The sequence below is a fragment of the Tachysurus fulvidraco genome, chromosome 11, assembly GCF_022655615.1.
Source record: "Tachysurus fulvidraco isolate hzauxx_2018 chromosome 11, HZAU_PFXX_2.0, whole genome shotgun sequence".
Classification (NCBI taxonomy): Eukaryota; Metazoa; Chordata; class Actinopteri; order Siluriformes; family Bagridae; genus Tachysurus; species Tachysurus fulvidraco.
The window spans coordinates 13006931-13028985 of record NC_062528.1 but is presented as its reverse complement, the minus strand read 5'-3'; the positions used below and the strand labels follow the sequence as shown (position 1 = coordinate 13028985).

The following is a 22055-nucleotide window of genomic DNA, read 5'->3' as shown; positions in this document are numbered from 1 at the left end:
CTTCACAGCAAACTTATTCGTGATGTCTTGAGAGATTCACCCATGATCAGAGTTACGTTACCGGTACTGCAACAGAGAACACTGGATCCTCCCATTAAATTTATATAAACATCTCCATGCTGAATCACCCAGAACATTCAAAATTTATTAAAACAAGCATATTAATATAACCTTGCGATTTGCCTTGCACCCTGGTGTACTTTAACGCTGCAGAGAAAATGAATCATTACCTTCTGATCAATCAGGTCTGAGAAACAGACATTAGGCAACATAACTTTAAGGATGCTAGTTCAGCATCATTTATGATCAACATCCACCTATACTTTGTACAGACATATTGACACTGAACCACCAACTATTTTGCTTTATTAAAGATTAAAACTGCATATTTTACCTCTGCAACAATACAGCTATAAGATATAGTATGCTGGAGTCATGAATTAGGTGAAGTGACTGCTCCTCTTAACCAGCAGGTCTCCCATTCTGGCTTTATGGAAACTGCTCCCAGTTAGATGCAGTTATTTATGCTTTGTTGAACATGAAAGTGCTGGAAATATGTAATTCATTTGAAACGTTTTTAAGATGATACATTTTATTGCCATAAACAGTGTAGGAAAATGAAAAGAAAAACAAAAGAATAAAAACAGCCAATTTCTTTAATATAGTACAGTAAGAAAATGCTCTACGACTTCCGTTTCATGTCCAGTAAAATGTCAAATAAAATGGTTGCAACACATGGATACCCAAAGAGAATTCTACACTTGATCTAATCGTAGACAAGACGAGTGGCTGATGTCACTTGACTAAAAATGTGTATGATGTTTGTTCATTAAGTTTCCTATGTGAAGGCAGCATTACTGACCATGTAAGAGATCCACAGCTTTCTCTCTCTCTTTTTTTTTTTTTTTTGATGAAATACATGCTGTGGAAGTTAAGAGCCTGACTGACACTGTAGCTGATATCCATGTTCATAATCTATCATGCTTTCATTTCACTCTTCTACTCAGTGTGGCTGTATCTGGATTATACAGACATGGTCAAAAAAGTCTTCCAAAATGTTGAATTATATACGAAACAAAGAAATATTCTGATTCTCCTAACACTTTAGCTGTTTAATGATTAAGACAGTGGAAACAAAAGGTTATTTCACAAAAAACTGAGCAGCAAATTAGGAAGCAGTACAAAAGACACAATTGGATCGGAATTATTCCTGTTTTCTGGCATTTTAACTTGATTTAACATGACAGTGCCTTGGGAAAAGGAGACAAAAGCACATACTGTAAGGTCCTTACCCAAAGACAACAGAATGAAACTGAAGCCACTGTCCTCAGAGTCTTGCTTAGGTGTGTAGGAAGTTCATTTATAGCAGATAGTCACGTGTGGGTGTTAACCCATGCGGTACCCATTTTCAATCATCTTCTCTTTAGCCAATTGGGGAAGCCTGGCACCTTGAAAGATTTTTTGCTGACCAAAGCCTGTAGATCCAGTCTAGCCATCCGGAATAATGCAGCCACACAGCTATATCAATGCTTTAACAAGAAAACAAAACAAAAAAAATAAGAACAATGATTTCACAAGGGCCTGTTTCACAAAGGCTGAAAGGTAACACCTAATATTTTGATAAACACAGTGACCAAATAACACAATCAGCCCCATGTGAACAGGAGATTGCAGTAAGCTAATAAAAGAAACTTCAATTCTGTTCATTAAAAGTTATTTTACATTCACCCCAAAACTGAACACTGCTTGTACAATTCTACCACATAGTTGAAATGAGCCAATTTCCCATTAAACACAACCGGGGCTAGGAGAGCACCATCCAAGCAGCCCAATGTGCATTCAGATATAATATATTTTCTTCTTTTACTGGAGGGATCTCCACTAACAAGTGAGCGCTGGTGCACCGACCATGCAGGACATAAAACTGCTTGTGCCTTCTCTGAAAACATCAAATCTACAATGTTTCCAGGGGTGACATTGAAGAAAAAACACAAAAAACAAACAAAAAAAAACAAAAAACAAGGAGAATGAAGGCAAGGCAGGAGAAATAGCCATTGACGGAGTAACCTGCATCACCGGCACAAAAATCTACTGAAAAGCACAAGTTACATGTATCTATAACCTCCCGTTAGGTAAGAGGCTTCCCCAAATTACATCCACACCCAAACTGCATTTTACAACTGTACAGAACTGTGATGGGGGAGTTTATTAGCGTTTGACTTAAAAGAATTTTTATTTATTATTATTATTATTATTTTTTTAAAACAGTTTGGTTTTAATTTAAGAGAGCAGCTATAAATCAAACCCTTTTTACACCACAATATGAATGAGCTTTCCCCAGACAAACTACAGTACAGAGCAGGCACTATTTACAGGGAAGCAGGGGTGGATGTAAAAATGATTTTTTTAGTTTGACAGGCATTCACAAGCTGCTCGTTTGTGTATGCTTGTGTGTGTGTGCAACTGTGTCATAAAAGTGTATGTTTTAATCAGATTTTTCCTTCATGAATAAATATATTCAAATTAAATTGGATTCTGAAGAAGGAGGAATTATCATCTCAATTATTAGGAATGGTGACCAAGGCTTAACATATTTCTGTTGTCATGATGATACTTTTTTGTGTGTGTTGTGTGTCATGTCTGGTTGTATGTCCTGGTCCTGCAATTTGCTCTCCCCGGTGCTCCCTCCCAATCCCTCCCTCCAACTATCCATCCAGCTCAGCATACTGAGGGAGGCTGCAGTCTCTTTAGTGTTTTTCTTTGGATATTACCTCCTCCCTGGGTTTGGCACCCCCAAAGATGGCCGAATTTGGGTTGGCCACTTGGTTCAGGGGTTCGGAGACTGTGCGAGGCTTCAACTGTAGCCTTGGTCTCTGTGCTCTTTCCTCTGGAGAAAAGAAAAAGAAAATACATGGTCAACACTGCCATATATTACAGATCTTGGGATTTTTAAATATTGGAACACTTATTAATATAACGACTTTGAGCAATCAGAGAAATACGCAGCAGAACCAAGAAACCTGACTACAAACCACCAATAGGTGTCACTACAGCGCTGTATTAGAGGCTGTGCAAATACCAAATACCACTTTAAGCTAATGTACAGGCAAGTGACAATTTAATAAAGCTTTAATGCACTTTAGCATAGATTCAAGGAAATGTAGAAGTACAAAATTCTTCCCTCAACTGTTTTTTAAAGATGGTTGAGGTGTGAAAATCCCAGATGATCAGCAGTTTCTGAAATAATCAAGCCCATTTTGTATCAACAAACATTTAAAATTGCAAAAAAAAAAAAAAAAAAAAAAAAAAACACATTTTCTCCCATTTCACTGTTTGATGTGAACATTAACTGAAGCTTTAACTTGTAACTGCAAGGTTTTATGCACTGTGCTACAACCAGGTGACAAACTGCTCAAATAGGAATGCAGGTGTTCCTATTAAAGTGGACAGTTTGTGTTGTGCGTACTGTATATCAATATTCCTCCTACAGGCAGACAAATTTTAGGTGGTTCCATCTTATTCTCTGAGGTGAATCTTCGACCGTATTATCAGTATTATTAATTCTACCACCGTTAACCTCACACCGCAAAATATGCCAAGAATAAAACCACTTATAAATATTGGATCATTTACAGTCATTAAAAGATTTACATGTCTTATAGATATAATATACACAAAAATGGAAGCATGAATAAAGCTATGACACCATCAGAGGGTTCTCTGAAGTCTGTTGAGCCTCCACGTGGTGGTCCGTCTCTGTAGCGGCTCATTCCACCACCGCCGCCGCCCCGTCTTTCGCCAGGACGACTGCCTCCGCGACTCCGCCCACCCATGAAGTCATCATCTCTAAACCCTGGTTTTGGAGAAAAGAAAAGCTGAGAGATTTTTTTCCCTCTCTCTAAAAATCCAGGTTGTACCAAAATACTGATCTTGAAAATTACTTCAGAGTAATTAAAAAAAATAGTAATTTCAGATCAGTATTTATCAACAGCTCCTAAAAGGGATCTCTTTCCACACCAGCCGTGAGACTGTAACAATATGACTGATGGCAATGAGATGGAGTCCCTATGACATCATGAAGCTTAAAAAAAAAAAAACTAAGGAAAAGACAAAATTTCAGCATCTCTTCATTTCTATGACAGAGTATTCTAAAGCTACCAGCAAGACCATCTAGACCTGTATAACAGGCTTTTTTCCCATATGCCTTTGTTCCAACTCATCGCACCTCCTCCTGATTGGTCGAAGTCTTCTCTGGAGTCTCGTCCCCCTCCTCTGGGCCCCCGTGAGCCACCGCGGCCTGAAATATACATGGGGCTACGTTTAAAACACACTGCAATCTAAGGAAAGGTGTGCGGCAGAGCCATCCACACACACACAGGCGCACACACACACAGGTTCTGCTAGAGATCCCCTGACATGCCCTGGTTAGTCACACTGCTCGGAAAAGTGGAACCATATTCACAGAAAGGCAGCCTTGGGAAAACAGCTTGCATGTAAGTGAAGCTAAGAAGAGAGGATCTGGGAAGCCCATGATGCAGGATTATTTGCTATTAGAAAAGAAAAAGAAAGGACAAGGAAAGACATTGTAGTGAATGAAGAATTAGCAGGATGTGAACAGCTGTCTGCTAAAATCCAAGTTTTTTTGGCTAAGTTGTAAAAGTTTAATTAAATAATAGTGGAATAAAATATTTTCCTTTAGACAATCTACAAATCAAACCATGCAAATACTTCAGCAAGCGAGAGATACACAAAGAACAAACCAGCTCTGTTCTGACCGTATCGGAAAATAAGTATCTTACACATTAACACTTTAAATTCATCAGAATAATGGTTTTAAGTTTTTTCTTTTCATTGAATGATATTCAGTGACTATTTTATAAAAAAATTCTTAATACATTCTCCAACTAATTTAATAACAAATATAGGATCAGTGACAAAACAACAAAATTATAAATGGAATATTTCTGGCTTATAAATGATCTTTTCTGGTCTTCAATAATCTGATCATGACTACAATCATGACCCCCCCCCCGGCAATTCTGACCATCCAACCTGCCCCAGGTCTAATTTCAAAAAATATAAACAAATTAGTCATTTAAATCTCCATGATCCTGAGTAGGATTAAGAAGTTTCTGATGAAAGAAAGACAAATGTCACATGGTATTATGCAAGCACTGTATATGATACATGGTCTTTCTTGGTCCTGCAAACATCATTTGACCTCCACGCTTTTGTGAAAGTTATTTTACTTCGATTTACTTCAGGTGTGTCACGGATACGACACGCATTGTAGTGCACCATCGTTTATTTAATCTTTAAAATGCAATACTGCTGAGTTTTAGTTATTCTAAGATCATTTTCAAACACACATGCTTTTTCATTTCTTGCCAACTTTGCTACAAATTCTTACTAAGACCTGGATTTGAGTAGACAATGATGACTGAAAGACCAAGTGAGTGAAGACTTAGTATTTGAAAGTTAGTGCACCAAAAAAAAGCAAAACAAACCTTAAGTGTCTTATGAACTTATGAAAATATGGAGAGTTTTATGACTCATGGGACTCATCAGTGGACTCAGAGACCCATACCTCTGTCGTCTTTTCGGAAGCCGAATCCACTTCCTCGCTCTTGTCTCCGTCCCTCGGCAATGTCCACCCTCAGTGATCGGTCTCCAAGCAGCTACAAAAAAAGAGCAGCAGCATGTCAGCGCAGTCTGCATTACCATATTATTTTTACAGAAACACAAGTTACTCACAGCTCCATCATACGTCAATGCCTCTTTTAGAGATTCCAAGTCATCAAACTCGACATAACAGAAACCTAAAAGCAAAGTCAGAACAAATGTATGAATGCTGGGTAGATACTGAGGTTTGAACGTGAATTCATTATGAATCTTTTACACATGATTCACCTTTAAACTTGTCGGTCTCTTTGTCTCGGACTAGTCGCACACTCCTCACGCTGAGGTCTCTGAAGATGGCGTCTATGTCTCCTTGTACTGTGTTGAAAGGCAGGTTGCCGACGTATGCTGTGTACGGAGGCTCTGTTGGGAGCTCCTTCTGCTTGCGTGGTCCGCTTGGACCGCCTGCACCTCGAGGTCTGTCCAAAAGCACAACTGCTCAGCAACCTTAACGTTTTCTAAGTCTAAAAAATAGTTCTGCATTCCTTGGTACAAAAGTTCATATACACCAAATTTAATCTGATTTTATAATCAATTACTATATGATGCATAAATAAGAAGCTTAAATTTCTATTGAACAATGTATTTCATTTGATTTGGTCAGAAAAGATGATTAAATATTAAACAGAGCTTGCATGATATGCTTATATTTTAGTCTATGCTTTTTGTCCTGCTACAATTCTATAAACTGAAATGGTGATATTGTTACTATAAACAAAATATTGTTGTTTTGAATGACAGCGGTGTAAAATATAATAAAAGTAATATAATCTTTTTATAACCCAATTTCACCAACACCAGTAACATACAGCTCTTAGTGATACGGAACCAAACAGGCTGAATGTGCATGAAGAGTTTTTGTTTTTATACACCAGCTTTCACACATCCTATCAGGAGATGATGGATATTTCATTCACGTAGGTCATTTTCCATTTTCCTCTGAAAGCAGTTCAGCTTTCACCTTCTGGATCCGTTTTACTTCTGTAGTTACTTCTGGCAGTAGCTGCTTTACCTGTCACACTCTTCACTGGACCACATGTTAAACCACTTTAGACAGTACTAGCAGTTTTAGTCACTTATTATTAGTGGTATTTTTTAGTATTTTCAGCAAATCAGAGTCTAACAACACGTATGTATAAGTCATAATAATTGCATGTTAAGAACAGTCAATGTCTTAACATCAGTTATCAGGGATAACTTATCGGATGCACTTAAAAGTTTTATTCCACACTGATAAATATGACAATTACGCAGAGCATAAGGCACAAAACTGCTGTTCTACCAAAATAATTACTGAACAGTGACTGGGTTACATTCATGACATTAAGGCTATTTTTGGCAATGTAATGAGGTTTGAATCAAGTTTGTTTCTGGCTCCTCTGCCTCATTAGTATGGTTACAGAATGACTTTACTAGTCCATCAAACCCGGTGCCTTTGTGTTCATCTTCCATAATGAAGTGCATGAAGAACACAACATGACTCATCATATGCTTTTTAAATTATTTTGGTGTGCACCATGCTACCGGTGTGTTGTGGAAACAAACGACATTGCCTATGCCACCCTTTAATACGTACAAACACATACATATATCATATTATATATATATATATCTATATCTCACACATCATATAAACACCTCACACATCACAACACACACTAATGAGTACACTTTCTTGAAATAGAGCAAGTCCCGAGTACAAGCTGCGTTCAAATTCACGGGAATCACACAGTACCGTGGGGAGGTCCCTTGTCCGCATGACAGCTTTCACACTACTGAACTGTGCTGTGTTTCAGATTGAACCTTCAATGTGAAAACTGGCTTAAAGATTAAAGTGACAAATATTTTCAGACGTTGGTGTCTATAAGAAGAAGTTCTGTCACTTCTGGGGAAAACAATAAAAACATATTGAATCATATACCCAAGAAAACAATTTCATTGGAACTTTAACACCAAACAAAGTCTCACAAATACAAAGCGACTGCGTTACAATGTGTACGAACGACATCACCTAAAATCATCATACATCATGTCTGTCCTATTTGTGTGCCAACAAAAATGAAACTTTATATAGTTACGTTTAGCAACCTTGACAATTAACGCTGTAAAAAGCACCATACAAACAAATCTGAATTGAATAGAACAATTACTAAACTAAAACCTGTGCCTATCCAAACACAAATATTGTTCCAACACGTTGTTGTAGTAATGAATATTTGCAAAAATGCTTAAGGCCACAAGAAAAACTAATTTTCCCTTGTTGAAGTGGCACAGAAAGAAAATTATTAGTTTCCCCACCAGAGGGTTCTGTGCTAACAGTTTTATAATCTCTTTTTTTTTAATATTATAAAGTGAACTCAGAAATGAAAGACCTCGCTGCCCAGCACTACAGAACTCACAACCCTGTCTCTACACATCAATTTATAAAGCATTATACTGAGTAAAACAAACCTGATAAAATGGAGCTGTGAAAGAACGCTGCTGCACAGAAGCTTTATGAAGGAGGAACCAATAACATTCAGAGAGAAATTGTCACTGCAAGTGTGTGTTTGAAAAGAAGTGACATGCAGAAGCTGTCCAACGTGCCAGACATTCCACTGGTGTCAGAGGAAATGTATCTCCAGGGAAAGCACAGAAGGAACGCTGACCATTTCTGCTGATTTTAAGCCTTTTCCTGATCATCGGGTCACACTTTGAATATTAAAGTCACAATTTTCTTTGAACTACATCAGACAAACTACAACTAAGTTTAATACATTATCAACTGAGAGAAGCTGAACTGACAATTCTACACCTTCTATGGGTTTATTGAGACAGCTGCATAAAAAACTAAGAAAAGTGGATTTAAACAATTTTTTTTTTATTATTATTATTTGAATTGAGATTGCAATTAAAAGACCTTCAGGTCTCGCATTACTATGGTGACGAGCCGTTGTTACGTCTTTGCTTGTGAATGATTTGGATGAAGGACATCTCGTCAACATCTGACTTATTCATTTAGTGTCATACGTGAACAACAAACAGTCCTACAAAGAGTGCAGCGAGTCTTCCCAAAGATTAAAATAAACTAGCAAAATGCGTCATGATTTTTAAGCTTCGGTGGCAGGTTTTGAGAAAGACCGAACATGCAGCCAAGGCTCAATCACTGTTTATTCATCTCACGCTTTAACGCTGTTCTGTATTTAGGAAATTAACATCATATTACTTAATAAATGTAACACAAGACAAAGTTCTCAAAAGGAGTTTTTTTTATAAAACTCACCTGCAGCATTCAAACATTCATCCTCCCCTTTTTCTTTGTTCACTCTCTCTTTTTTTAAATTCTTTGTAATTAGCAATAAGAGGAAAATAGTGGTGCTCTGTTTTATGCAAACGTTGCACAAGTGCAAATGTTGCAGAATCTGAACGGTCCTTGAATAGAATTGCTTCAATTTCTTGTAGGGCTGGAACTATTTGGATTACACATCTGCATTGCTTAAAAATCATAACCCAATCTCTTAAAAAAAAATAATAATAATAAAGATTTACAGTGGGTTGAGTCATACTTCCACAGCTGTGTATCATACTGTCTACTGTAAGCTGTAAGTTTTCATGCAACTTAGAGAACAAATTTAACCCAGCAGAATCATTTATCATTACATTCCCTAATAAAGGCGAGCTGTCAAATTACAGACGTTATATCGTTTCTAAACCAAACCGCCACGGAGATACAGCATTAAATTAAAAGGTTGTGTTTTAAATCTTTCCAAAAATGAAATGAATCTTAACATACGGGAATCAAATTTACATTTGAATTAAAATACATTTTCCAAATAACAAGAGTGTATATTTAAACTGTGTAAACACTATTCACATCTGTTTACATTGATATAATGTTCGATCATGGAAAGTATGATCTACTGTGTCGACAGAATCTGAGCTGCCCTTAATTTAAAATGCTGTGTGATATAAACAGAGATGTTTTGCACAAAGCAATATGTGTGGGGACCCAAATATCTGACTGTCTGTAAATATTATGATTACACAAGATCCCATTCAACTTACAGAACAAATGAAATCAGTAGCAGAGTGGCGGGAAAATTTCTTTCCAAGATAGAAGTGTCTTTTTGCTTCTCAACTAGAAGACGGCATTTAACTAACCTAAATGTGTGCGTAAATAGACTGATCCATGATGCTAAAATGGGGAAATTCATATCTTTACTGCTTCATCTCCCCTAAAATGACAAGTGAAATGTTACTATATAGATTACAAATATCTACATGCATGCAATGACTCATTTAAGTTGCATTACAGAAGCAAACCAATTAGGCTACCAATCAGAAGGTTGTGAGTTTGATTCCCACATCCACCTGGCTGCCACTGCTGGCCCCTGAGCAGGGCCCTTAACCCTCAATTGCTCAGTTGTATAAAAACAAGATAAAATGTAAGTCGCCTGGATAAGGGCATCTACTAAATGCTGTAAATGTAAGTTGTACTCGGTCATGTGCCCCAAGTCTCCTAGAATAGGCTCCAGGTTCCTCATGACCCAGTAGGATAAAATTTAGAGAATGGACAGATAAAAAGCCAACCCTACTCTATCACATCAGCTTCTATACAGTATCAATAACATTTATTCAAAAGCTTATATGAAAGAAAGGAAAAAAGCTCAAGGCGACGGGATGAAACAATGCTGGGTCTTTTACAAGTGTCTGCAAGCAACTGCAGAGTTCGCCATGATACAACATTAATAAGATCTTTTTAAAAAACCATATCTGTAACAACACAGATCTCGTGATGTGTGCGCTTCTTAAAAGCACAAAATCATGTCTATACCATGTCTGTGATGACTGACAAGTCAACAGCTAGAAACACTTAATCACAAGGGGTGTTGTATATTAGAGCTAGTTAATCATTCTCTCAATAAAGGGAATGCAGAAAGCTGCTCTCAGCACATCATCTTTTAGCTTCAGATGAGCAAGTGTATATAAAATAAAAACAAACTATGTATAAAGTCTATATTGAATATTCTATACAAAGAGTCAGCAGGTGAAGTGAAACCACCACATGCAGTTATAGGAAGCTATATAAACAAGTCCATCATGTGGTCCTATATTAAAGTCCTTCTTTAAATTACATACAATAACTGACCTTTTTATGGAATTAAATGAAATTAAATTCTGTCAAAGACACAGTAAATTAAAGCAGCGATACTATAAGTAATAATCTTGGCAACCAGTTAAAGAGTATAAAAGTCGAGTTGTTCACAATTCTGTAAGAGATGTGAGAAAACGTAAAAGAGATGTGAGAAAACGTAAAAATCCAAGTCAGGAAAACGATGAATTGTGTAGAATAAACGCAGTGAAAGGCAGAAGCCAATCGGGGCCCTATTTCTACACCCCCATGCGGAGCTGCTCGGACAGACTGAGACCTACGAAGCTAACAGTTAGCCTCGGTGTAGCGATGTCGCTTCACTGTAAATAAACACACATTTCAGCAGCAACTCGAGTGCAAACGGTCCCAGAAATCATTTCTAAGTGCTTGGTTAAAGATCGTATTTGCGCTAAATCTCTCATTTCGCGCCTGTTGCTATGTGCATCACAGCTCACAGCTCCATGTGGGACGTGTTTGTTCTTAGCTGAAGATACCTGGTGCTAACTGCCTCGTTGGCAACAGATTTACACTCGCATCGGATCAAATATTACACGCTTTAGCATCGATACCTGAATACAAAGAGGAACGCGTTGTAAAAGGCGACCTAATGATCACGCACGCACATCTGGATGATGCGTGAATCCCCGAGCTTGCGTGTTCACAGCGACCGACTTCCCATTCATCAAACCGGGGGCTCGCAGCTCGACACACCGCTCTACGCGCCTGGGCCTACACTCACTTTCACTGAGTGCAACCGCTGACCACGACACTACACCGGCTCGTCCTCGTTCAACCTGCAACCGACAGCTCGATATCCAGTTTCTCGGACACATATTTCCTTACCCTCGTCCACCACCAAAGCTACCATAAGCCCGGTCATCGAAGGTATCGTAATCCGCCATGTCCGTATTTGCTGTCCAGAGAAAGCAGTCTGCTAGAGGGGGGCCTTCAATATACCACTGTGACTGTTAGCTGTCTCATTAAATGCCTACATTATTTCACACGTATTAGAACTTTCAGAAAAATATTACATCAATTCCTACGAATATAAAAGACACGTGTTTATGGATTTGGTTAAAAAATGTTTTGTAAAAAAAAAAAGAAGCTAAAAGTTTTAGAGAAGAAGAAAAAAATTAATCAGGCAACGCGCACAAAGCGTTAGACAGGAACCCGTTAGCAAAATGCAAATACCGGCTAGCACAAAATAATCTAGGGACAGGACGATGTTATAAATTCTCACTTTAAATACATTTTATTCAGTTCATTCTATTATGCTTAGTGTTTTTTATAAGTGTACAGAAAAAAGCAGTGATTCTTTGTTGATATATTCGATTTTAGACAGTTTTCACCCAAATAAATAAACGCTCAGAATAAACAAAAGTCATATAAATATTATATATAATATATATAAATAAAATCTCAACCCAGTTTCATTTCGGCCACCAACAGTGTTTAAACAGTCAAGCCGGAAGTGGCAGTGTTTGGGTTGACGATCAGAACAAGGCAGTAATCTGTGTTTCCCTACTCAGAAAAGTCATCATTAAATTCTATGCATATCAACACGTCACCAGAAAATATAAGACAAGCAAGTCTATTAATAAATGTGTATTAATAAACAACCACAGAATCCTCTTAAATTAATAAAGACAGATCCTCTTAAATTAGTATCTATCTATCTATCTATCTATCTATCTATCTATCTATCTATCTATCTATCTATCTATCTATCTATCTGTCTATCTGTCTATTTATCTGTCTGTCTGTCTGTCTGTCTGTCAATCAATCAATCAATCAATCAGTCAGTCAATCAGTCAGACTGTCTGTCTGTCTGTCAATCAATCCAATCAGTCAGTCATCCAGTCAGTCATCCAGTCAGTCATCCAGTCAGTCATCCAGTCAGTCATCCAGTCAGTCATCCAGTCAGTCATCCAGTCAGTCAGTCAGTCAGTCAGTCAGTCGGTCTCTCTATCTATAGAGATTTAATATAAAATCCATTAAGACCCATCTCTCAGTTAATGAAACCACAGTATGACCACCACTAAACAGTTATGAGATACGGAAAAGAAGTAGGCATTCCTCAAACTGTGGCCACAAATGTGTAAGCACATAATTGTGCACAAACATCTTTCAGTTTTCCACTGTTGGAGTGAAAGAACCGGGTAGCCTTGACATGTGGTTCAACACCGCTGAACGCCTTTGAAATTAATTGAAATACAGGCTGCACCCCAGACCTCCTTTTGCTTAAATAGGCACATCTCCACAGCCATACTCCAAAAACTATTGAAAAACCTTTTTGAGAAGAGTGGAGTTTATCATGATAGCAAGAGGGGGATAAATCTGGAAAGAGATGTTCAGCACCACATATGAGTATGATGGTCAGATGTCAATATATTTATGGCCATATAGTGTATTATCACAGCATTCTCAGCCCAGTAGTGACAATGAGGTTACTCAGTAGTGGCACTGCAGCCATTTTGGAGTTATTTAACCACTGTATTAAACACAACTACACAGTGTGTACTCTTACACACTGACCTCCTGTACACCCTCCACCTGGATGCGGGAGAACTATTTTTTAATGTGGGTTTTTAATTTTTGTAACTAAAAATGATGCTGATTTGTTGAAAAATCTCAGCAATGCTTTGAATCTGTCTGATCAGAATCAGAATATTTTTTTCTTCAAGCAGATAGTGAACAAGGAATTCATTTTGTCAATGTAGTACAGGACAGCACATTGACCAAAAGTACATTATAACACAATACTGAGTAATGCATTACAACCTTGTACAAATCATAATGCAGCAGAATATAGGGGTGTATTATAATTGTTACCATAACTATAATTGTGCAGTTACTGCAGATGAGCGTATAATAACAACTGAATTTTTGTTGTATTATAGTGACTTGTTCTGCTTGTCAGATGAGAAAAAATGTGGAAAGAGTTTTATTTAGGGTCCTTACCCTGGGTTTTTGTTGTGAAGAAAAAAATACTAAAAAAAGAAGGTGGTATTTGTGTAGTCAGTCTTCTTCACTCTGGACAAGGACCTGACCACCAATTGTTTTTCTCTACACTGTAGCTTGTGTTTGGCATGCTTGGATTGTGTGTGAAGTTTCAGGGCTAAACAAGACAGAAATGGAGGAAGTGACTATTGATTATTGATTAGGCTGTAGAATAGGAGCAGCACTTTTGACAGCTTACATTTCTTTTGGAATTTGTGTGACTCAGGTGACATGGTGACTTAATGTTTAGCATGTTTGCCTTCCACCTCCAGGGTTGGGGTCTTATTCTCTGTCCTGTTTGCCCTATGTTTGCTTGCTTTCTGCATGCTTTGGGTTTCCTCCAATTTCCTCCCACGGTCCAAAGACGGTAGTAGGCTGATTGGCATTTCTACATTGTCTGTGGCGTGTGAATGACTATGAAATTGTCATTGTTGTGAATCCAGTCCAGAGAATCCACACTTTTCAACCTGAGGCACAATACATGTGGCTAAGGACTGGTTAAATAATTCAGTGAGAGCAGGAAACAGTTTTGAGCAGTGCCTAAATGTTTCTGGTGAGACAATAGCAGGACCTGGTGTTTTCCTCAATTTATCTATCTATATTATCGATATGAATATAGGAGGGAAGAGAGAGCAGGAGCTGTTGATTCACAGAAGTTAAGAACTCATAGAAGTGACACTGTAGGAAGAATACTGATCATTCACTCAGCATCATATCAGCAGCATACATCATGTGTATTTCATACGGTATATCAGATGCACTTGCATATTACAATTTTTAATCTGGCCAGTGATATTGTTATGTAAGCCCTATAGTCCTGCACTTTGTAATATTTGTCTTTGTACTATTTTTCACAGAATTATCTAAATAAGGATTAAGAATCTGCGCAAGACTTATACTAGGTATAACGTTTTGTGTCAAATAAAAAACAAACAGATACTAAAAACTGCAATATTCTATTATCGTTAAATGAATGATTTAACGATTGATGAAATTTTTCAGTTTGTCCAAGCTGCAGTGGCTCTGGATGCATGTTTCTTTTTAGGACCTTTGACCTCTCATCCTTTTCTGTTGTCTAGCAGGCTTATAGTTTGTGATTATTTCTAGGATTTTATGATATGGAATGTATTATACAGTCTATCCCTTCAACAACGGTTGAAGATTTTTTTAAATAATGTGTACTTATAAAGTAATTCATCATCCATTTATTTGTTATTTTTATTTGCAACAGTGACATTGAGCTTGCTCCATATGTGTACTGGCAGTTCCAGTCCAGTAATAATTTCAGTATTTTGTCAATCTATGACATGAGGCAGAATATCCACTAGAGGGAAATAGAATATCACTGAGCAAAATTGGAGTACACAAATGGCACATCAAATATTGAAGTAATTGAATATTCATTTATAAAAAATAAAAACGAAAAAATATATATGTTATTATTTTCCATGTTCCTATATTTTTGTCTACACTAAGAGATTCCATACCCATATATAATTTCAACATAGCTTTATTAATAAAATGCTATGTAAATATGCTACATATAAATGATAGACTTAAATTTTCCACTGTGAAATTTGTAGTTGTTTTTGGCTAATGCCTGTGAAGTTGCATACATTGATATCACTGGGTTCTTAAATCACTTAATGCAGTCACACTCCATGAGCATTGACCCACGAAAAAATACACGCATAGAAGGACAGTGAAACAACCATCATTATTCCAAACGACTTGTGTGTTAACTGCCACTCAGATGTTCTGTTCACACTGATAAGTACTTCCAATATTTTCTTTCACTGGTGAGCATGCACCACACATATTAAAAGATGCCCCAAGGTCCATCATATTGATTTACTGAAGCCCTGAGGATGGTAGATGATGATTATGATGTATTCACACATAGTCAAAACCACCTGCAATCATCTGATTAACCTAAAAGATCGAAATTAACTTCTTTTTCTTCTTTTCTTTGGTTCTTCTCCAGGGTTTTTGGTTTGATCTTGAGCTCAGATCTGTGTGCTTATTGTGTCCTGGGATATCACTGGTAATAAAAACAAATGTACAGTTTTGGTTGTAAAGGATTCTTGTGTCTGTGGAATGACGAAAACAAACCTCAAAAATAAATAAATAAATAAATAAAAACAGTCTGGATTAAGAAAAAAAAATTAAATAACATTATATTTCATTATTTCATAAAACCTCTTGGACATTTTATTTTTTTTACCAGACTTATCTTCAGAATTCTGTACAATTTCAGTGATTATACTGTTCATCTAATAAATATTTCTGACCCGTCTCTACAACACTTTACATCAAGAAAGTGCCTATAAGTAGAAGTAGACATGTTAAAACAGTATTAAAACACTAGGCTATGCTTAATTGAACTTAAATTGCATATGCAGAGAGTCAAGTCATGCCAGTTTCTTCTGAACGTTCCGTCAGTCAAAGCAGTTTCTTTCAAATCAGTTGTATTACTTATAAGCTGTATACATAAAAGAATTTCAACATCATATCACATGAACTTAATTTGTTCTGCTCATATCACTTCTACAGGAAGCCTCAAAACACCTGTATTATTAGAGTTAAAGTGAGCCGACTTGGATTAAAGCCACCCACATTACAGGGACAACTATGAAGCAGTATTACTTCTGACTTTTCTTTTTCTTGCTTATTGTTATGGAGGCCTGTTTGTACTTGCATGAAGATCTATTGAAGTTTTTAATGGAGAATACAAAGGTCTTCTGTAAAATGGTCAGTATAATATTGTCTGTGAAATGACAATTATAGTTCCATTAATATTATGGACATACAAATTCCGTTCAAAGTTTATATCAACACTGCTTCACTAGGTGACAGAGAAACATATATATAACACATAAAAGCAAGCTTACCCTGTGATATGGTGGGACCAGTCAATTACAATTAGCATACCATATCAAAGAATTTCTGATGCTGTGTTATAAACTAAAATGCAATTTGCACTGTAAGACGTTACTGTAAATATTTACAGAATGATAACCTACTGTAACCTATATATTTAACATACATAACACAACACAACACAAATTTTCACAGAGTGAATTTAATTTTAGTTTATTGTGCAAAATCATATCCATGCATGAAAATGCACACAATTGTAAAACATGTTTACAGAAAAGTACTGCAATATGGTACACAGTATAAAATAATACATAATCCAGTACATCTGCTTATTTGGCTGAAGCTATTCAAAAGCAGAGGCTTGTAACTGATGCAAGAAACTACTCAGCTTAAGGTTAATGGCCTTTCTCAAGGACCCGATCATGGCAGTTTGGTGGTGCTGGGACTTAAACCAAGAATTTTTTTGAACTGTAGATTAGCTACCCTGCATTAAAGCTGTTAGTGCAGATCGATGTTATAAGTGTTTAATCAATGCAAGCTAGTTGAGCTTGTCAGTTAACTTGTTGCCAGTGAATTACATTTCTCAGAATATTTTTTACAGTACTTCTATATTTTGATTATTAGACTAAAAAGGGGAACATGTAATTTCACTCATATGAGCTTTCATTGTCTTCATATTGTTTACTGAAAGGTCACAGTGAAAAAAACAGTAGATCTGTTATGCTGGCATGACTTGAGCCCCGATTATCTATTTAGCGCAAAGCCAGAATCAAGACTGACTCAGTCTCCCTCCACAGCACAGTAGGACTCACTGAAAGTTTAATGAGTATGTAAATTCTGTAAATAACTACTTAGCTGTTAGCTTCATTCTTACCAGATCTCAATCCAACTGAACATGTGAGAGATTTCAGAAGTTCCCTATACCTCCACCATTTTGTTCATTAATTTATTTTCCTTAAGTTTTTCTGCAACCGCTGGCTGAAAAGGACAGACTGAGACAAACACATAGACCAACAACCTTTTAGAGGAACCTCATTTTTTTCACTTGTACTTGAACTTACTCAATGTTGACTCATTGTGGTTTGTCTGTTGATACCAGAGTAGCTGGTTTGAATTCTTTAAACACTGTTGATGGGGGCACGGTGGCTTAGTGGTTAGCACGTTCGCCTTACACCTCCAGGGTTGGGGGTTCGATTCCCACCTCCGCCTTGTGTGTGTGGAGTTTGCATGTTCTCCCCGTGACTCGGGGGTTTCCTCCCAAAGACATGGTCCAAAGACATGCGTGGTAGGTTCATCTCTGGAATCTCTGGAAAATTGTCCATAGTGTGTGATTGTGTGAGTGAATGAGAGTGTGTGTGTGTGCCCTGCGATGGGTTGTCCGTCAAGGGTGTATCCTGCCTTGACGCCCGATGACGCCTGAGCTCCCGGTGACCCGAGTAGTTAAGCGGTAGAAAATGAATGAATGAAAAACTGTTGATTTACACCTATGATTTACATTAACAACAGTTTCCATGAATGGTGTAAAAAACAAAAGGAGTCAAAGCCACAGTCAAAGAAGAATAGCCAGACTGGGTTGAGCTAACATTAGAACTGTGATAAGCAGAAAAACATCTTACAATGCACAACATACCTACAACTTAGGAAACTGCTTCAAAAGCATAAGAGCACATTGGGTTTTATTCCCGTCAGCTAAGAACAGGAATCCACAGTGGGCACAGGCTCATTGAAACTGAGCAGTCAAAGATTGTTGAAAAGACTGCTGCCCATTGGATGTTTGTTCTTCAGATAATTCTTTGCAAACAATGTTTTGCACACTCCTGTGTGTGATAATCCTACAAAATCAGTAGTATGTTAAATACTCATACTAAAAAAAGCTCATGTCCTGTATGTGCACGATTGACTGGATAACTGTGTGAATAAACAGGTGTACAGATGTTTTTATTAATGTGAAAGGTGTGTTTTAATTGCTTAAAATATGATAACGAGCAAGGCAGCTTTTCAATATTCAATAAAAGCAATTATTGTATATTAATCTATTTTGTGTTTTGTCAGTCCAGAATTTTGGTTTAAAAACTCTCACAGGTCCTACACACAGTGTCAGATACAAACATAAAAACAAAGGGTTTAACACGCAACATCTTTACTACTAAACCTATTAAGTAATTTATCTTAGTTTCAAAATTTTTCTACCTGACAAACAGAAACTGTATGATAAATTGCATAGCAGAACAGAATAATATACATAAAGATTTTTCTTGCAAAAAAAATGTTCCCTTGAAGATGCTAGTTCTGGGCAGGAAAAATAATACATCATGCACAATTTGTCCAGTCTGATTCTTCAGTATAATGATTTTAAACAGTTTTTTTTAAAGAAATATTCAATTTGGAAATATTCTTTTTGATTTACTGGAAATATTCTTTTTGACTTTATACTATATTTAATATACTGTAAAACTGTAGAGTTTACATGTATGTATTACATTGATTGCAAATACTGTATGCTGCCTTTAGATAAGTCAGAAAGATATGTTGAAGGTTTATTTTCAAGCTGTTAATAAAACTCAGTATATTGTCAGTGTAATGCCATCTACTGTTATCTCTTGGCTGATGGCATTGCTCATTATTAGTTTAATATACGACTCCTTTAGTTTATGTTGACAGAAATTACGTTGAATTCCAATGAGTGCTGCTTTTTAAATAAATGCTAATAAAGAAACCACCATACCTGTTTGATCACTGGACTTGAATAAGTCGCAACATACGCTTTGAGCATATCAGCCTGTGTGACTGGACACCATGACAGCCTGCATCAGCTTCTCCATCTCAAGGCCGCTCATTAGCATGCACTTGGGCTGTCTGATTGATTTTATGCTGGAGCAGGCAGAGGACAGCGCTGAGAGGCTTTCACATCATTTGAATTTCCATGATTGATGAGAGGAATTTTAATGGAACAAGGCAATAGAGGAAGGCTTTTTGAATGGGCTATTCTATTGTTTTAGTGATTGTGTACTCCAGTATAAACTCACTCATCTTGAGTATATGAAAGAACGTCCAGCAAGGGCACAGAGATTTTTTTTTGCCAGTTGACCTAATGCAGCACACTGGAATTTTCATTCTGTACACCTTGATCATTCTTTACTGTAATCACTTTTTTTTGTCCCGAATATTGTCACGTTTTCAGCTCGGTGCATTGTGGTGCAAACTGTGTGCTGTAACTGATCTCTTGAACAACATGGACATGTCATCTTTAGTTCTAATATTTTACAAAAAGCATATTTCTTTAAAGGTCACCATGCTGGTCCTGTTGTAAAGTGGTTGCTTGATCTTTAAAGTATTAGATTTTAGATGTTCCAGCCCCAGTAGAAGGACACAGAAAGTACAGCTTTGACATTTGGCAACTTCCCAGAACTCATTTGTAATGATACAATAAAGATAATTAAATGACATTGACTTTGGAGAACAAAGATATATATATATATATATATATATATATATATATATATATATATATATATATATATATATATATATATATATATATATATGCATCATCCATTAACACTGATATTAAAAATTTATTTAATCAGCTTTAGAAATATTATTTATGAAAATTCCATAGTGTTACCTGGAACTTGGGATTTATATGATTGTCATTATATGAGGTTATAATCTCAATTGACACAAAATATTTATATAGAGGGGATGCCAAAAAATGAAGCAAACATTTTAAAATTCTTCATGCATCTAAAGTAACATGTTTCTCTACAAAGGATAATTCAGTGTAATGTGAATTTGTGCAAAGCACTGTATAAGGACAGATCAGTGATAAGAATAACATTCATTATGGCATAAATCAGGAAGTCCAGAGTTATCTTTCTTTACTGCTACTAGCACTCCTAACAGTGTTATCTTTAAAGTTACATATCATTAATTGCCATTGCATGACCAAGAGCAACCTCAGCAAAAACACAATCTTCTATGTGAAGCGAAGCTGAAACTTCCCAGACATGGCTGGAGGCCGCTCAGCTTCCCAATCACTCCCAGTGGGTGTCTCGTGATGAGAAGGATAAATATGGCACTCTCTGCAGAGGAACAACACTCCAACTTATGTGTTTTCTTGCCGTTTTGCAGATTCTCCAGAGGAAGCACAAACTCCAGCTAGCACAATTGGAAGGCACATGCAATCACCCTCTTGACTCATCAGCATTCCCTCAAGTGAGAAGACATGCACACTGGTTACTATCTTCCCCTCCAAGTTTATCCCAAAGGGCCAATAAAAAAGTTTTAATAAACACCAAAATAACCTCCATGATATTTTTACTCCTGTCTTTCGTATTGAATACATTTTTACTGTTTTCTAAAAACAAACTGACACAAAAGCCTTCTTATTTTCTCTTGTTTTTATTCAATTATGCATTGTTTCTGTTTTGTCTTGCAGGCTGTCTATTCTCTGGTTTTCTGTTCTTCTCTGATCAAACTCTAAACATTATATGTGCACAATGTCAGTGCAACCAGAAACTAAAGCAAAGTTACTAAAGTATTTGAAACTTGGCAGTAATATTTTGGTCTGCCTAAGTTAACATGGAATGGTAAGAATAAATATTAGTGGCTGCGGAAACAGAAAAATTGTTCGAACCCCAAGGGAACATTTACAGGAAAAATCTTTCTTTGACTGTCTCACCAAATATTTCAGTTATAAATGACATATCAGCAAGAAAAGAACACCAAAAACTGCAAATGAGAGGAGAGAAAAGCTGTTCAGAGGTTCTGCATAGAGGTTATGAAGTTACAAAGGCAGAGAGAAGGTGGGTGTAAAAAAGTTAGCTGAAAATATTTAGATCATATTCAAACTTGCATTCAGCTGTATGTCTTATTCTGGCTGCCATGTTACATAAGCTCTTAGAATTGGACTATTCTATTCTTATTGTACTGAAAGCTAGTGCATGTGCTGGGGTCATTGTGATATTTTGGTCTTAATGTAGCTGTAACTAATGTAGTACACAGGTTAAGGTATTTGCAATTACTGTCTAATTGGATCCTTTTTTTTTCTTGCCTTCACTCTTTCCCATTTCTCAGCCTATTTCTGTAAAAGACTTTCTATATCTGTGACTGGCATTGTCCACTTTGGCCCATTTTGTAGCTGTTTATTACAGAATTTTATTGGTTCTCATCTTTTTACTGTCAATCACATTTCTTGAGGGCAATTCAGGCAACATTCTTTTTCCACTTTACTGCTTGGCCCATTTTTCCCTAGAGCTGTTTGATGCCTTTCATCTGCACACTATATATTGGCAATACTCCTACACACTAAAGCATCATAGCATGAGATCTGAAGTGCTGTTTGTATGAGAACTCACTGCTTCTC

At 36.8% G+C, this 22055-nt stretch overlaps 1 protein-coding gene across 4 annotated transcripts; it reads right to left on the bottom strand.

Moving 5' to 3' along the window:
* Positions 1-574: 574 nt before the first annotated feature.
* Positions 575-11808, bottom strand: eif4h (eukaryotic translation initiation factor 4h). Of its 4 annotated transcripts, XR_007144310.1 has the most exons (9): positions 11654-11808; positions 5911-6098; positions 5755-5819; positions 5588-5678; positions 4226-4297; positions 3707-3853; positions 3188-3237; positions 2772-2887; positions 575-1529 (listed from the first exon to the last, which is right to left on the bottom strand). XR_007144310.1 is itself a non-coding variant. In XM_027148200.2 (8 exons), the coding sequence occupies exons 1-8, from the start codon at positions 11710-11712 to the stop codon at positions 1524-1526; spliced, it is 744 nt and encodes a 247-aa protein (XP_027004001.2). In that variant the 5' UTR covers positions 11713-11808; the 3' UTR covers positions 575-1523. The 4 variants fall into 4 exon arrangements, 3 of the variants coding, with proteins under 3 accessions (XP_027004001.2, XP_027004002.2, XP_047676205.1); XM_027148200.2 differs by lacking the exon at positions 3188-3237; XM_027148201.2 differs by lacking the exons at positions 3188-3237; positions 4226-4297.
* Positions 11809-22055: the final 10247 nt, after the last annotated feature.

Coding starts and splice junctions, on each gene's coding strand:
- eif4h (XM_047820249.1), bottom strand. CDS start 11,712: ATGGCGGATTACGATACCTTCGATGACCGGGCTTATGGTAGCTTTGGT. Junction 5,820..5,910: donor AGAGACCGACAAGTTTAAAG/GTGAATCATGTG, acceptor CTTTGCTTTTAG/GTTTCTGTTATGTCGAGTTT. Junction 2,888..3,706: donor CTTCAGAGAACCCTCTGATG/GTGTCATAGCTT, acceptor TCTTTTCTCCAG/AGGAAAGAGCACAGAGACCA.